At 36.5% G+C, this 16708-nt stretch overlaps 1 protein-coding gene across 7 annotated transcripts in view; it reads right to left on the bottom strand.

Annotated features, from left to right (window-relative positions):
• Positions 1–16708, bottom strand: part of Ca-alpha1d (Ca[2+]-channel protein alpha[[1]] subunit D) — a 70881-nt gene that overhangs the window by 13531 nt on the left and 40642 nt on the right. For 5 of the 7 annotated variants that reach the window (XR_014426025.1, XM_083045756.1, XM_083045758.1 and 2 more), the window contains exons 20-26: positions 15621–15735; positions 15354–15483; positions 15029–15195; positions 14560–14647; positions 13749–13856; positions 448–500; positions 82–228 (exon numbers count right to left, since the gene is read on the bottom strand). Coding sequence is in view for 6 of the 7 variants with exons in the window: in XM_083045756.1 (XP_082901882.1) it covers positions 82–228; positions 448–500; positions 13749–13856; positions 14560–14647; positions 15029–15195; positions 15354–15483; positions 15621–15735 (808 nt within the window). In the remaining variant the exon portion in view is untranslated. Of the gene's footprint in view, positions 1–81; positions 229–447; positions 501–6537; positions 6646–13748; positions 13857–14559; positions 14648–15028; positions 15196–15353; positions 15484–15620; positions 15736–16708 lie in introns of all 7 variants that reach the window. The other 2 variants (XM_083045757.1, XM_083045759.1) reach the window with 2 other exon arrangements.

The following is a 16708-nucleotide window of genomic DNA, read 5'->3' as shown; positions in this document are numbered from 1 at the left end:
CAAGTGATCTTTTCTATATTTAATTCGCGATCGAAACCTCTCGAAAAGAATGTTTCTCGAACACAATGAGAATGTACTTACGATGGCCAACCTTCGAAAGTCGAGACCGTAAAGAGGGTCAGCATCGCCTTAGCGACGTCATCAAAGTGAAAACGCTGCTGAAGCCACTCTCTCTGTTTCACGACCGGTCTATTGATATTACCGTCTTCGAATTCCAAATAAGTGCCCCTAGAAAAGAGAGTGCCTTGCACAGTTTTTCCGAAAGTGGGCTCTATTTGATCTTTCTCGATTGCGCGTGAATATGTGTTAAAAATCTGGTTAGAAATTTTTCTCTCTATATTACATTTAATATATCCGTAAATTTCTTTTAAATGTCTTACGTGTTTGTGCATTTAAATTAAATATAGGTTTATTTAATCGATTTATATTAACGTAATGAGAACTTACTGGCACTCGATCTTCGTCATTTTCGATGCATCGGTACAATAGAAAAACTTGCCCTATACAACATAAGAAGTCCATCAATTTCGATCGCCGTTAATACAACGTGTCCGTTAATACGGGACTAAAATTTACGCAACATGTTAAAGCTGCGGATGACACACTGGCGTTCCTCAAATTCAATTTAACGCCATTCACCGAGCTAAGTAATTATTTTCCGTCCAAATATAGCACTCCACATATACGTGCGAGTAATTACGTTATTAGATAATCGACTCAACACGTTCATATATACTTGCGACGTGACGTACGTAATTATTATGCGCTTCGGTCTTTAATTACTGCTGCGTAAATGACAAGATACTACAAGGTCTCGAGACATTTGTAGACTTACAATTAGTAGTAATCGCGCTTAAATTTCTACACTCTGCGTAAAATTGAACACGAAGATCGCCAGCGCGTCGTAATATTATAGACATCAGCTGTGAATCGGCCATTCTCAATTTGCAAGAGCAGCGGCAGCAACAGCGAGACGTGATCGAGCAAAGTATAAAGAGAGTGTTAGAATGTGAGGCGAAAAAACGTGACAGGAAAGGAAAAAAAAAAAAAAAGAAAAGAACATTCCTCGTCGGCACGTGCATACATATGTACAACAAGGTACGATGCGTGCGGTCATCCGACGATTTCGCGACTATATATATCCGTGTACAAAGAAAAGCGTAATTCTGTTCACACGCTCGGCTTGGAGTGCATAAGCACGCTGAGGGGGAGAGGTGTCGGTGAGAGAAAACGGGGTTCTTCGCCCTCTCCTCGCTTTGGAACTTGCGTCGCGCCCATGTTGACAGAACGAGATAATCGAATTTATTATTGTATTCGCGAAAATTGACATAATCCCCTTCGCCGCCTGTAAGTTTCATTCGATCGCAAAATCCTTTCGATTCTTTCGGTATAGCAAAATTTTTGCGTCCGACGTTATCCATTTTTTATAAGCTAGATCTTAGCACCGAAGATATGAAATTTATTTTCTCAGATCTGTGGCTCTCGTTTCGAAAAGATGATATTTTTCTCAATAAATATATTAACAGACCTTAATTGTGGATCGTAATTGATATGGAAATAATATAATTATAAACTAATTAATATTATGTAATATTACATAATATCGGATTTGCGAGAGAGCGCAGTGGTGTATGAAGACTAATTGTTATATAAAACACATTACAAGCGGTATGGTTTTAGCCATAAGGTAGATAATAGCGTTACTTAATTATGGAAATTTCAGCCTCAAACTCTCAAGTGACCCGTGTATAATAATACAATTAAATTACGCGCGTTGTTCATTTGAGGAAATAGTACGTGACTCTTCGCGAGAAGGGGCGGCGAAGGTGTATCTCTTGTAAACGGGCACAATTATTGCACCTGAACAATCGCGATTCGCAGGACACACGCTCAGTTCCGTATAAAACCTTGTCGACGAGAGATCATCGCGTCTACATTATATCTGTCAACATGGCGCGTCCGCGTGGGCGAGAGACTCGGACACGACATGGGGAAAAAGCACGAACAATGGGCCGACGTGACGCGCCAAATTGTACTAATTGCCACCTACGTTACACGAGCTGGTGCGGGCTAAAATAACGAACAGATTGAAATAACAACGCAGGCCCACCCCGTATACCCGCTGACAGCAGCGCGTAGCTCTGACGATTTTGTATTATGTATAATATATAATCGTCTCTCCCTCCCTCCCTCCCTTTCAACCTCCTTCCTCTTTTTCCATCCATCCTCTTCCACTTTCTTGTAATCCATAATTGCTTGCAAGTAAAAAAGCACAGGCGTTGCACGTATATTCGTGCAGAAGCAGCACTATCTCGTCGCGATGTATATATTTTTCTTGTTTTTTTTTTTTTTTTTTACGTCGTATCTATTAATTCAGATATTGTGTTTCGCATTGATTAAATTAAAAATTTTTTTTGTTTATATATGTTGAGGGAAAAATAATATTTGTACGTGAAAACAAACGTTCATCCTTGCGCGGCTTGCGGGATCATTTTAAAATGGACGAGTATGAACATTGGGACCGATGGCCGCAAATGTCGGGATAGACAACCATAATGAAAGACATTAAAGTGTTCATGGAATATTGCCAAGTGTGTTGAGAATATGTCGACGATTCTAATTAACCTCCGCAGCATTACCCTCTCTCTTTCGTTAATGGTTATTAGAGCAACCTTAATGGGCAGTCCCCCTTTATGACCGTCTATCCCAACTTCATTATTGGTATATTAAAGAGCGTTTTATCGCAATTTTGTTGAATATTTCACTACAATCTTGATATAATTTGTTATATTCATTCAATTTTTTATCTTCCCGTAATTTTTTACCGAGACAACAAAATTTGATCTTTCACTATAGGTAATTATTATTACGAATAATTATTACGAATGTATGCTAATTAATTTTGACACGTGACGCGTTAAATCCCGTCGACGACTCCATCAATTTTACATCAAATTTATCATCTTTCTAAAAAAAATCACGTTCGACTATTTTATTGGATTGTATAAAGATATTGTAATATATTTTTGTGTTCCACTTTTAAGTTATCAAACGACGTCGTTAGATCGATTGCACTTTAACGAATATTTTTCCCGCACTTATTTTACCAAACAGCTTCGTTCAGATTAATTGGATTCTTTAATTAATATTTTTCCTAAAAAATGATCCTTTATACATAATTTTTCGCTTGTCACAGGATGACTGACTCATATACATATACATATATACTTTATCAAGATAATATTCTCGTAAAATAATCCACATGGATTAAACAATCACATTTGTAAATATAATTATTTGCGCACATTCGCGCGATCAAGAGATAGAGATAGAAAAATCCCGCGACTCTCTTATATAAATCCGATTATTACCGCAATCATCCCTTCCTCGCCTCGCATCGAAACGCAACAACCGTTTGTTTGTAACGTTCGAAAAATAAAAAAATAAAAAAAAAGATATATCCAGATTCCATGCAACGCGTGTCGGACGAACCGCAACCACGAAATATTCCCTGTTAAATTACCGTCTTCCCTTTAAAACGGTTACATCGCCTTGATGAAAGCCGATACTCATTCGTAAGCCACATTAATAAGCATTATTCGGAGAAAAGCAGAGAAACGACGTGTCTTCACTCGTCGTATTGTCTCGTCGCGTCGTTGTTGGAGGCTCGGCGTTTCAATAGAATGCAATTTCGCAGAGCGATATCGATTTTAAACGTCGCGATGCGGGGGAGTTGCGGTTATACATTGTCTACACACCGCATTCTCACTTCCGGCGTGTGTGCATGAATAACGTTAGTCGAAGTCGACGAAGAGAGTCTCTCACGCCTATATAGAGTAACTGTTGAAACTTCTGTGTGTTCGCATCTCTCTAACATATAAGGGAAACTACTATGCTAATGGCGCATCGCGGGTCCCCGATCGGACTCGCGTGCGAGTAACTTCAACGTTATTTCACACTGCGGCTCAGAAACATAACGCCGTTTTATCTTATATACAGACACATCTCTGCGTAATATCTTTCGAACAATCTATCTCTTTCATCTAAACCCTAAATTCAAGTGTACAGTCTCTTCTACAGTTTCCTCGTGGGGTCTTGTGAGTCGTGAAGAACCAACTGGTGTCTAGCCGTGGCAAAACGAAACGATTAATCTAAAAAAAAAAAAGAAAAAAATAACCGTACGTTTCAATCGCAGTTTTTAAAAGAGATCGAAATTATTCGCGTATATTGACACACAATCTTGACGAAGATAATTCATTAAGAGATAAATATGTATTAAAGAGGCTAATATTTTTGTATCAATATTGTAAACTTCAAATAAATTAATATTTATAATCATTAAGGCTCCTGGGTGCTCACCGCGGCCATATTGGATTGTGACGTCAGAGGCGAGAAAGCACACGCTGAAAATTCTTAGATGCCATTTTTTAATGAAAAGATATTTCGATTAAACAGCACTTCAGATGGCCTTAGCACACTCTTAAAAACCCCCGAAAACTATCCTTTTCCCTTTATAATCAATCAACATTTGTAAAATGATCGAGATATCAGACTTTGACATGCGGAATGACTGCGCATATGCAAAGACCAGACGGACTGGGCTTCATAATATTACATTTTACAACTGTTGATTGATTATAAAGGGGAAAGGATAGTTTTCGGGGTTTTCTAAGAATGTGCTAAAGCCATCTGAAGTGCTGTTTCATCGAAATATTTTTTTATTTTGAAATGGCATCTAAGAAATTTTAGCGTGTGTTTTCTCGCCTCTGACGTCACGATTTCGACATGGTCGGCAAGGAGACAGGAGCCTTAATATATAATTGCGAAAATTGTGAATATTAATTATTAATTTCCTTACTAGTATCTAATTTTTATTTCTTTATTACGATTTACCTTTATGTACCAATTTATAATACATGTATAGTATATAAGAATTCGTTTCGTTCTGTCACATATAAAATCACGTGTAAACTCGTGGTTTCGGTGCACGTGGACGGCCAGCATGCACTACGATTAAAGCTTCATTCTCACATATAGCGAAACTGGCATGCCTGGTTAAGGGGTGTCTATTTTTAAAGGAAGATACGATTATATGGCTATATGGTATGCGTATCGTTGGTGTGTGAGAGAGACGAGAATAAATATATATATATAAATTATATACAAAGATTTATATATATATATATATATATATATATACAATACATAATTTGCACGTCGACGATAAATTACACGACAATCTCGCCTGGTTTTCTTTTTTTTTTTTTTTTGGTCAAGAAGCGTTATACTGTTATTAACAGCGTTACCGTGCGCGAGGGTGTTGCCATAAAAGAGGGAAAGACGTACAAAGAAAGAGATACCGGCAGCAACGAGATCGTGTATGTATATATGCATCTGCGGAGTGATCCGTCATCGTTTCGTTATCCGTGTCAGAATCACGTGCGATAATTAATAATCGATGGCGCAATGATATATCGTCCGGATAATCGGGTGATACCCGGTGTAATTTCGCAATGAAAGTAAGCTTGACGTGGAGAAAGTTACTTTCGTCGGAAACGTGTCCGTGATAGTATCGCCATGTTACAGCGTTATTGCGTTAGAAGTTTCGTAACATGTTCGCTTCGATGTTGTAAAACGCTGCATCTTGCTGCTGATACGTTCCCTTGTACGATGTAAAGGGGATGGGAGGAAAAAATAAAAAGAACAGAATAAAGAAAAAGAGAGAAAGAACTTGAAGCACACACTTAGGCAAACTAGCTCTGCGAATATCGTGCAAATGTTTCAGCATATTTTCTCTGTGATGTTAAATCTTTTTAATTGTGAGAAAAAGAGATAAGAGTCTGCAAAATTGTTTGCCTAAATCTGAAATTTCACGAAGGACGGAAAGAAAATGATGGGAAAAATAGCAATATTGCGAAATACGGAGTAATATATAAAAAAGTCTAATTTTTTTCTATTATTATTTAATGGCAAATTTTTCTCACCTTTATTTTATCGAGTAGTATATAATAATAAGTTTTACGATTCATAACATTCGCAGTGTCATTATTAATATCTCGGATAAAATTTTGTGATGAAAAACAGGCATTATTTTGATGTCAAATCTGATTTTACTTATTTCTAGAAATTTATGTGTTTGCATTTTTATTTCACGAATTAATTAATTCATGAAATTAATTAATTCCCTTGAGAATTTCTTTCTCACAAAAAACAAGAGATTCACTTGGATATTTATATTTAATTTATCTTATAAAACCAATTACACAATAATTCGATCATCACATACTTTCGGCCTCTCCCTCCGTATTTCGCTCAGGAAAATTCCGCCGCACATTTTTCACCGTTGTCGTCGTCGGACGACAGAAGCGAACGTAAGTGCAAGGAGAGAGACAAGTGGAAACAAAAATACGGAGAAAAGAAAAAAAGGTGGAGGCACAGAGAGAGAAAGAGAGAGAAAGAGAGAAAGAATGATAAACGCAATCTCTCTCGTTCGTTTAGTAAGCTTTTCTAAGTGGATGTGGCTGGATGTCTCTTTACCTTAAACAGCTGTACCCCGATAACAGCGAACATGAACTGTAGGAGATAGGTGACCAACATAATGTTGCCGATCGTTTTAATGGCGACAATCACACACTTCACTACGTACTTTTTTCACGTAGCGTTTTTCAGTTGCGGACGAGCAGGGGCGAGCGAGCACAGCGGGGAACACGTGGGGTGGTGAGAGAGTGAGAGAGAACAAAAAAAACAAAGTAGCATTAATTTCGGGTGATCAGGGTATCGCTCCAGGGGCAAGGGGGGAAATTGAGGGGAGAATCGATGGGGGGTTCGAGTGGTGGAAGTTCTCGCCGCGATTCAAATTTTTCTCTCTTTTCTAATTAATCTCGTCGCGCTCCTTTTTTTCTAGTCGCTCTTTATTTATTATAACGCTTAGCTCGCTGCTAGTAGCTCGATTATCCTCCCTCGTGCTGTCTCCGTCTTGTATCTCTACATTGTATAAATTTCACTTATACGCCGCGATACACGATTCGTTTGAACATATATTTATACCATTGAAAGTGTTGCGCAGCTTCTCTCTGTTTCTCCCCGTGAAGATCCACTCTCGATTCGAGAGATTTTTCAAAGCTCTCTCTTTTTCGGTTTTGCCCTCTCTTTTCTCTTTTCGTTTCTTTTTTTTTTTGTTAGGGGGAGGGGGGTTTACTCCTTTTTTTTTCATCGTGAACCAAGCCCTCGCCATCCATCCGACCCATCAGTGCTCGATGTTTTTTCTCGGCAATGCACCTATGGGATTTTTTTGGACCGGGAAACCTCGGCGTTTCCTCGTCGAAAGTCGATTTCGCATATGCGAAACCACGAGTGCGTGTTCGCGTAAATCGGTTACGTCTGCGAATCGTGTGGGATATCCGCTCTCTCGTTCGGGTCGCTTCTCAATAAAATTGGCAGGTACCGCGCTCAAAGCCGTTATCGCTTCACGTACATGATGTATGTACATTGTGCAAATCTCGAAAATTGCAAGTTGGAAATTGGAACGATCTGAGAAATTCTTCTACGAGGATGTAACTCCAATAAGCGGATATCATAATAATTATCGTGATATTTATATTTTATCGATCAACTACGATTACATTCTCTCTCGTGCATCTCTGTTATAAAAATATATATCCTGCGGTGTAAAACATCATTTTGCTATAATTCTAATTTTTTCTTTCTTTTTTATTCGTTACTTTAAGTATTATATATACATTTTTTAACATACGCAAGATTCAAACCTATTAAAAAAAAATGCTATTCCCAATTTTTCTCGAGAATAAAATTGCTCGTTTCTCCCGCGACGTCGCGAAAAGCTTCGCGGATTCGCGAAGCTAAAAATTCCACCTCGCAAGCTCGATCGGCGACATGGCACCGAGAGCGTCCATTTATTTATTCGCCCACGTTTATTGCCTTTTTGTTTATCGCGCCTGCATCGTGTGATCGCTGCGCGTAGAGAGAGAGAGCGACGCATCTTCACCCTCTCGCACCCCGTCGATCGAGAACTCAAAACCAGGCACTCGCGGAGCTAGCTTGCGCTTAGCTACTTCTGTAACACCCAATATCGCGCGTCGCATACATGTGTGTATTATGTTTGTGTGTGTGCGTGTGAGGGGGAGACATGGTAGGGCGATCGATACACATGAAACTACGAGCGATATATACATATATATATATATATATATATATATATATATATAGATAGATATATATGTATATATACAGATAAAGAGAGAGAGAGAAAGAGAGAAATATATATATGTATATATAGATATATAGATAGAGAAAGAGAGAGAGATATATATAGATAAGTGGATAGAGATAGACAGGTATAGATAGATATAATGTTGTTGGGCTGAACGACTCGTCTGCCTAATTGTAAGATTAATAATCAAAACAAGCTAATATATATAAACGTAGCCTAGAGAATGTCAACTATTCTACCATCTTTCTATATATATATATGTGTGTGTGTGTGTGTATTACTCTATACCTTCCCCTATTGTATTAAAATTAAAATTCGATATTTCGATATCCTCGATCAGCTTCGTGAATGTCATCTTTCTACGTCATTGTGCTGCTAGCGAAATATCTTGTTATATCCTTTATCGAGAGAAAAGAACTTTTACGAAGCACTTTTGAGACTTTTGTCCGCGAGTGTTTAAGAAACTCTATATAGATTCCGATTGGAAAATTAATGATACTTGTGAGGCTTCGCAAGAAGAAGGTTCGATGACAGGTTCGATAAAGGATTAACGCGATCGTCATTTCGCTATATAAATTTGAAATTTGTAATGCCATAATTTAACTTGATCGACATTGATCCACCTAGCAGCTTCCATCGAGTTCGTCTAAGTCTAATATAATAAATTCATGAGACCTTATACGAATATTCTATGCTTTCATCGATCTCGATTGCTTCTGAATCACAAGAGTCAAAAGTTCCATTAAACATTTCGAGAAAATTTTTCAGTTTTGACTTGTTTGCGTCTATCTATACAACTCGAAAGCATAATAAAGATTACATGAATGTCAACGCACCTAGATGTGTAATCGTTTATTTCAATAGCGAAATATCTTAAGTTGGCATCGGATTCAAGATGAGATCAAGATTCAAGGTTCGAATGTGATCAATCGGGAAAAGGAGATCTTGCCACCTTTTGTTATGATGACTGATCAAATTCGAATCTTCAATTTTCAATCTCAATGCATGTAGTTTGATGCCGATTTTCGTAGTATTTAAGCTGAGCTGTCACGAAGCAAAATCGGACGATCGGGATCGACGATTTCTAAGCTGAAAACGGAGAAGGAAATTGCCGTGGTGCTTCCTTTTGCAGCAATTATGGGTCTGTGCGCGCGTATATATAATACAGGGACCGCTCTTTTCGTGATATTTCCCCTTTTCGATTATCCAGCAGAGTCCCGGCGACGAGCGGAGGCTTATGAGAAAGAAAAGAAAGAAATAGTGCCCTTTTCTTCATCTCCTTCACCTTTCTCTCTCATGTTAATATAGCGGCACACCACTCAGCAACGCTCAGCCGGCACAAGCATGCAATTCTCAAACATCCTCTACTATTCAATCTTAAAATCACGAAGGCTGCGTGAGTCTTATTTTTTTTTTTTTTTTTGCTGGGTGGAAAAGTGTGCGTGTAAAAAGATAAAAATTGAAGGAATTAAAGTACACCCTTGGCTCCGCTTGAAAGATATAAATGCCTCTGTGTGTATGTGTGTGTCCGCGAAGTATATATGTCGGTGTGTTTGTTGGGGGAGATCGACACGCTCGAGCCATATCGAAAGATACTTTTAAATAATCGAAAGCAACTGTATACATTTTTAAAAACGGAGAGGGATTCCTTCGTTTCCTCGAGAAAAAAATCGAAGACTATACGTTATATAACGAGTAATTCCAAAAAAATAGTTTAAATTAGAATGACATATGCATACGTTGCTTTTTTTATTAATTGCTAATTCGATAATTTTTGCGTGATTTTTTTTCGGCTCGTATCGATCTGCTCCGATTTTCTATATAGTGCATAAAAAAAATATTGTACATCTCATAATATATACAACCAAGTAATTAAATTTATTACCTTTTATTTCTTTTACAGAGTTTATTTTTAAGACATCAATAATTTCTGAAAATAAATATTACGATCAAAGAGTGTAATCAAAGAGTTCCCGAAATGACATTGTAAGAGATATAATTGGCTAATCTGAAATCTTATTTATGAGTTTCTTTCAAGCTAAAGAAGCTGTCTCCCTTTGAACTTCAATATATATTTTTTTCAATGTGTTTTCTCAAAAAGTATTCGTGGAAGTTTTTTTTTTATGCTGTTTTATAAGACATTCATCGTTTCGATTCGAATCTACCATCCACGTCGTCAAATCCTTTGAAGGCTTTCTTGAACTTTGAGAAAAATCGCACGGAACGTAACCATCATAGCTCACGCACGATTTTTCTCTCTCCTTTTTCCAGAATTATTAAAGAAAATCATCAAAAGACAGCGATTTGACGAGACATGAATGAGATTGAGAAACTGAAACGATGAATGTCTTAAAAGGCAATCCACAAAGAAACTAAAACTTGAACATTTTTTTTACGCACTATAAATGTACGTATATATGTGAATGTATGTAGATTTGTGTGTGATTGTTTTCGTTGCATAGCGATATATAATCAAGTTTCGAGCAGCAAAAAGTCTCTTGATGGCAAAAAGAAGAATATAGATATATAGATATATATATATAATATAAAAGGGGTATATGTATCGTGTGTCCAGCTGATGGGAGCAAAAAACGAAAGCCGAAAGAGCAAAGGCATGTTAGGCCTTGCATAAAGCCGCTTTTTTTTGTTTACACTCGACTATCCCCGATCTGCTTTTGAGCTGCCGTCTCATCTCCCCCCGGTCACTCATCCACTATGTATACGTTCATATAATACTATATTATATCGGCGTGGATCTACTTATGATGAGATCAAATAGAGTAATCGAGACCATGGGATAAGTAGGATAATACTGCGTGATTTTTTTTCAAGGGATAATCTGATCATTACAAAACTGTCAAAATATAATAGCGCGAGTAGTTATTCGAGAGGGTCGAATTTACAATTCGAAAAATATTAAAAGATTATGGCCACTAAACATTTTTTTATAATTAAACAAATTATTAAGATTTTAATTGCTCTACTCGACTTTACATCTTCTTCTTATAGATTTTTTTTCTTTTCGCAATTGTGGAGCATATGTGTTTTATTGTATGGTTTTAATTATTTCCCGCATTTTTTGAAAATATGATTTCCAGCAAACAATTTCCGATCAAAAATCAAATGAAATGAGATATATAGATTATAACTCAATTTGGTTTTGAAAGCAAAATAGGATATATCGAATCAACATGTCGATATATTGAAACGACAGAGAATCGCATGAAAGAAACTTTCGCGGCGGAAAATCGTATCACGCATCAATGTCTATGTATATATGTATGTGTATGTGTATGTGACAAAATTGTTTTGTCTCTTTGTAATAATTCTGAATAAAATCGTACATATATACGTACGTAAAAAAAAAAAATCGGTATGCGATATAATATTTCTCGAATTGTTTTTGTTTTTATAGTCAATAGTCTAGCGAGAACAGTGTTTGTGTTTTTTTTGTCAGTTTTTCACAAACGCGAAATAACAACAGCGTTCTCCTTGCTCTGATGCTATCGACAAATGATACGGTGATGTGATTTTTGCATTTTCTGGGAACTTTATTCAAAACGATATGCATATATGTATCTGTTGATGTAATCTGTTGCTTTCACGATTCAGATTATATAATAGGAGTCATGCTATACAGCTAGAGAAACATCACATTTCTCATAATTAAATCATCAGGAACTGTCACTAAGGAAACTTCTTTCATACTAAATAGAAGATATATTATATGTTATCTAGTAGATTGAAACATAAATGACTTTATATATAACGTATAGACAGTGTTTGATTGAATCGAGAAAGAGCCTTTCAGATAAATTTCAAATAAAGCTCTTGCGCGTTTTTCTAAAAGTTTTAAAGTACTTGGCCCGACTTTGATGTAGCAAAATAAGAAGCAATAAATATGTAAACTTACAAACGATATATAATCTATGAAGGATTATATTGAAGGATTATATCTCTATATTCCATTAATGAATCTTTTCAATTGATAAATATCTATTTTTTTTCTCTCCTCTTCTCGTTGTGAAAAATTTTCTAATAGGCAATTTTTCAAATAAGTTTACAGTATTGAAAACATTTTATAAAATATTATTTACAAAAAAAAAAAAACAGAAGTAAAAGAACCATCAAGTTGTACATTAATAACGCAAACTATTGAACGATTCAGCATTGGTTCATTATTGAATGAGCTATACGTCAATATAAAAAACGAGACAATAAAGGCAAAGAGTCAAATTGTATGGCTTTCGATAATAAACGGGGTGTATTGACGTAATAAAATCTTATATAAAGGGGAACACACAAAAAAAAAGAAACGCAACCGTGGCTCCAGTGAGAGGTTTCGGGGAGAGTGTCGAGACAAGAAATTCAATTATGAGTAAGTAAATTTTTACACGCCAAAAAACAGCTTGTTTAATAGGGGGCAGGGGGGGGGGAGGGTACCCAGAGGTGCATCTGTCAGAGAAAACAACATTCGCCTCGTGCTCGCGCCACTCCGACGATTATTTTTCCACGTGTCGCTGTCTCGCGCGCGCATCGATCGATATTACGTCGAATGGAGAGACGTGCTCTTTAATTGGACCGTAGGTTCGTTAATTCCGCAACTTGGCGCGGAATTGCGCGCGCGAATAATCATCGATCCGATATCGATATTGTATCGCGAGCTGGGATTTTCTATGAGAGCTTTCTGTGACGATCATTGATGAAACTTACCCCCGAGTTACGTATATGTTCATACAAAAAAACGTGTACAGAGGTGAGCAAAAAATGGTGATAAAAAAATCGCCAAAGTCACGTGCGCGTGATAAAAATTTCAGTGTGCAGAGAAAACACATAATATTTTATTTCATTGTAAAGCGAGAAGCTCTTTTCAAACGCATATGTTCTCTCTCTCTCTCTCTCTCTCTCTCTCTCTCTCTCTCTCTCTCTCTCTCTCTCTCTCTCTCTCTCTCTCTCTCTCTCTCTCTCGAAAGACAAAGACAAAGACAAAGACAAAGAGAGTTTTAGAGTCGTGTTCTTGCGTTCAAGATCACTTAGATGGACAACAATGTTCGCGGAAACAATCGTTAATCGATTACGAAGCTGACTGCGTGTTTCGCAACAGAGCGGAAATAATCGTCGAAGAAGCTGCCGAGATATCGAGCAAAGGCGTACTTAAGTAGCTAGGTAATAGTCGTAATAGTAGTAGTGATGGAATATATGGTGATGGTGAATTATATTTTTTTCTGGCTGAGATTGCATTAAAAAATGTGTGGACAAACGGATGAATAAATGTCGAAATCTAATCTTGATAGAGAAAGAGAGTAAGAGAGAAAGGGAGACAGAAGGGGTGGGAGTTCAAGGCTAACTTTTTTTTTTTTTTAGAAAACGGAATAGGGGCTAGGGTTAGGGAAGAAAGGGGGAGAAGAGAGTATCAATTGATAAAACATTATGCCACTCTAATGTATATACTACAAGAGGTTCGGAGGAGAGCTTTTTTTCGGGGCCGTCTCGGTGTATCGGAACCCGATAATCCTACCTTGAAGAGCTGTACGCCAATGACGGCGAACACGAACTGCAGGAGGCTGGTGACGAGGACTATGTTTCCGATAGTCTTTACCGCTACGATGACGCACTGTACTACGTGCTGGGTTCACAACATTAATTCATAATATATATATTCGCCCTTCGGGTGAGGTGGAGAGATGGAAATTATCGCGTCAAACGCTTTTAGCACGTATTTATATATATATATGTATGATGTATATATTGTTGGCGACGAGTTCGAGTAGCTCTCTGGAAGTCGCGGAAAGCATTTGTCCTCGTAGAGAGCGAATGAAAATCCGGATCTCTCGAGAGTTAAGTTTCTTTAAATAAGAGTTCGATATTAGATTTCAATTTCTAAATGAAAGAAATAGAATAGATCTTTTGAATGAAAGATGAAGGTCTTTTCAATATCCGTTTGCGGACTGAAATTGCTACGGAGATTTTGTTAATCGGTTAGAAAGGAAATCGACGATTGAATAATATTTTTATATCTTTTTGCAGATTTTTTAGAAAAAATATAAATTGTCGCGCGTGAATACGGAAATAACTCGTTTGCGCGATGTTTTTTTCCAAAGCTAGCTCGGCGCTCTTCCACCATTTGTATACATTTGAATAATCGCGACTTGGCATGGCAATCAACGTCGGGCTAACGGGAGCGTACTCTTTAATTTAGCTGGCTGTGGACATTACGGTATATTATGCCTCTGGCGTTACTATTACGTTCTGTAAGGACGCGTATATGCTGTGTGAGTCGGGCCGGTTTTAGCGGACTTGCGGATAGGTGAGACAAATGAAAGAGATACCTTTAATCCCTTGGCGCGATTGATGGCACGCAGCGGCCTCAGAACACGAAGTACTCGGAGCACCTTGATGAAGGAGAACGCGCCAGAGCTGCAATTATATACATAAAGATATCCAATGAATCATTGTATTAATATAGAACAAGCGCAACGAAAGAATTTACATCTAGGGCGAGCTTTATCTTTCAAATAATCAAACTATTTTCGATGAAATTCTGATTTTCATTTACATAATACTATTATATTTCGTATAATACTATGATATGAAAAATAGCACGATTATAATTATAAATAGATATAAAATTATATATAGAATTCTTAATTGAAAAATTGAATAGATAATTCTAATCATATACACGTAGTTGTGTAGAAGGCAAAAAGAAATGTTTTCCTATATCTTTTTATTTTTACATGCAAGACTGGGCTAGAAATATTAATATGTAATGTGAAGAGAACACATATATGTATATACCTGACAGACATGGAAACGAGAGAAGCGCAAACGACGAGAAGATCGAGCAGATTAAAAGCCGATCTGCAAAACGCGCCCTCGTGGATGATGAAGCCATACGAGATCATTTTGAGACAGATTTCGATCGTGAAGACAGTAGTGAAAAAGTAGTCAAAGTGGTTCAATATCTGTAACACACGTATATACGCCACATTTATTTCTGACCATTTTTACATTGATACTTTGACAGTTTTGTGCTTAAAGTTTCAACAGAACAGATATTAACGTTGCTAAAAAAAAAAGAAAGAAATCAAACATCGATTCTTCTTTCGACGATTTAAATTACCTGATTTCTGTCCGATGAAGCTTTCAGTGGATCCTCGGCGGCTAACATGGCGGAGGAAATCATGATGCAGAGCAGTATCACATTGCTGAAATAACTGTGATTGCAAAACCAATGGCAGAAAATGCGAAATCTGCAAAAAGAAATGATCATATACGATCCAGATGAGCTGCTTGAAAAATAGACATTCGGAAAAATTTAAGTAATTTTACGTCGAATTAATTTGATCTTTGTTAATGGGAAATAAAAATATTCAAGAAGTTTCTGTACCCATTGGTGCTTGAAAAAATGAAGAATGCCGAACCGGCTGGTATCGGTTCCTTTTTGTTGGCCGTGTTGTGCTCTGACATTCTTCGCGGTCTGGCCGATACTTCTTGTCCGTCATCTGAAAGAGAATGTCATCTCTTTCTTTATAACTTTATAAATATTTTATTCAGTTTAGCATTTCTATATCAGAAATATTCAGATCTTAAAATTATTAGATTCGAAAAATCTCAGTTTCCTCCCCCCCTCCTCCCCCCATTATTAACTCTTGAAACATGCGACTTTTTAAGAACTAGAACAACATATACACACAAGCGCGCGCGTAGCGCACGCCATTCTTCGATTTTATGTTAAAAAGAATATTTTTAAAAATATAATATAAAGTTTGTTTAAACTCGATTAATATTTTTTCACCGAAATTAGCTGATTAAAGCGTTAATTTGCTAATTAAATTTTAAAATAATAATATGTTAAAACATTAAAATAGTAATATATTGTAAATAATATGTTATAATATCTTATTCTTGATTAATATTTTTTGACAGAAATCAGCTGATAATTGTCGAAAATATTAATCGTGTTTAAAGTATTATAATATATCATTTAAAACATTTTAAAAATTAATTAGCAAATTAACGCTTTAATCAGCTGATTTCTGTCAAAAATATTAATAAGACGAAAATTTGTTAATTAAATATTTTAGCTTACATATTTATATTTATATTATGTTTGTTATAATTTGCTAATTAAATTTTAAAATAATAATATGGTAAAAGTTATAAAATAGTAATATGTTATAAATAATATGTTTTAATACCTTATTCTCGATTAATATTTTTTCTTTCTATAGCTATATCTTTTCGAACGAATCTCCTTTGAGTGTTGATTAATTATTAATATTAAATATTAAGTCATGTATATAGTATCGCGCGCGCTATTAGAGTGAAGTTGCCGATGTTTGTAGCTTCGGCCATTACCGAAACGCCGCGAGTATCAGGCAGTTGGAGCTGCGTCCCGCTGTGATTAATTAGTAAGCATAATCGTTAGAAACGATTTCTAACCTTTGTATTGTAATATTTATCAATCGCATATCA

Source organism: Prenolepis imparis, unplaced genomic scaffold (genome assembly GCF_030444845.1).
Source record: "Prenolepis imparis isolate NDT839.2.m4 unplaced genomic scaffold, iyPreImpa1.0 SCAF_9, whole genome shotgun sequence".
Lineage (NCBI taxonomy): Eukaryota > Metazoa > Arthropoda > Insecta > Hymenoptera > Formicidae > Prenolepis > Prenolepis imparis.
The sequence above is the reverse complement of the archived record's forward strand: the minus strand, read 5'-3'. Positions and strand labels throughout refer to the sequence as shown.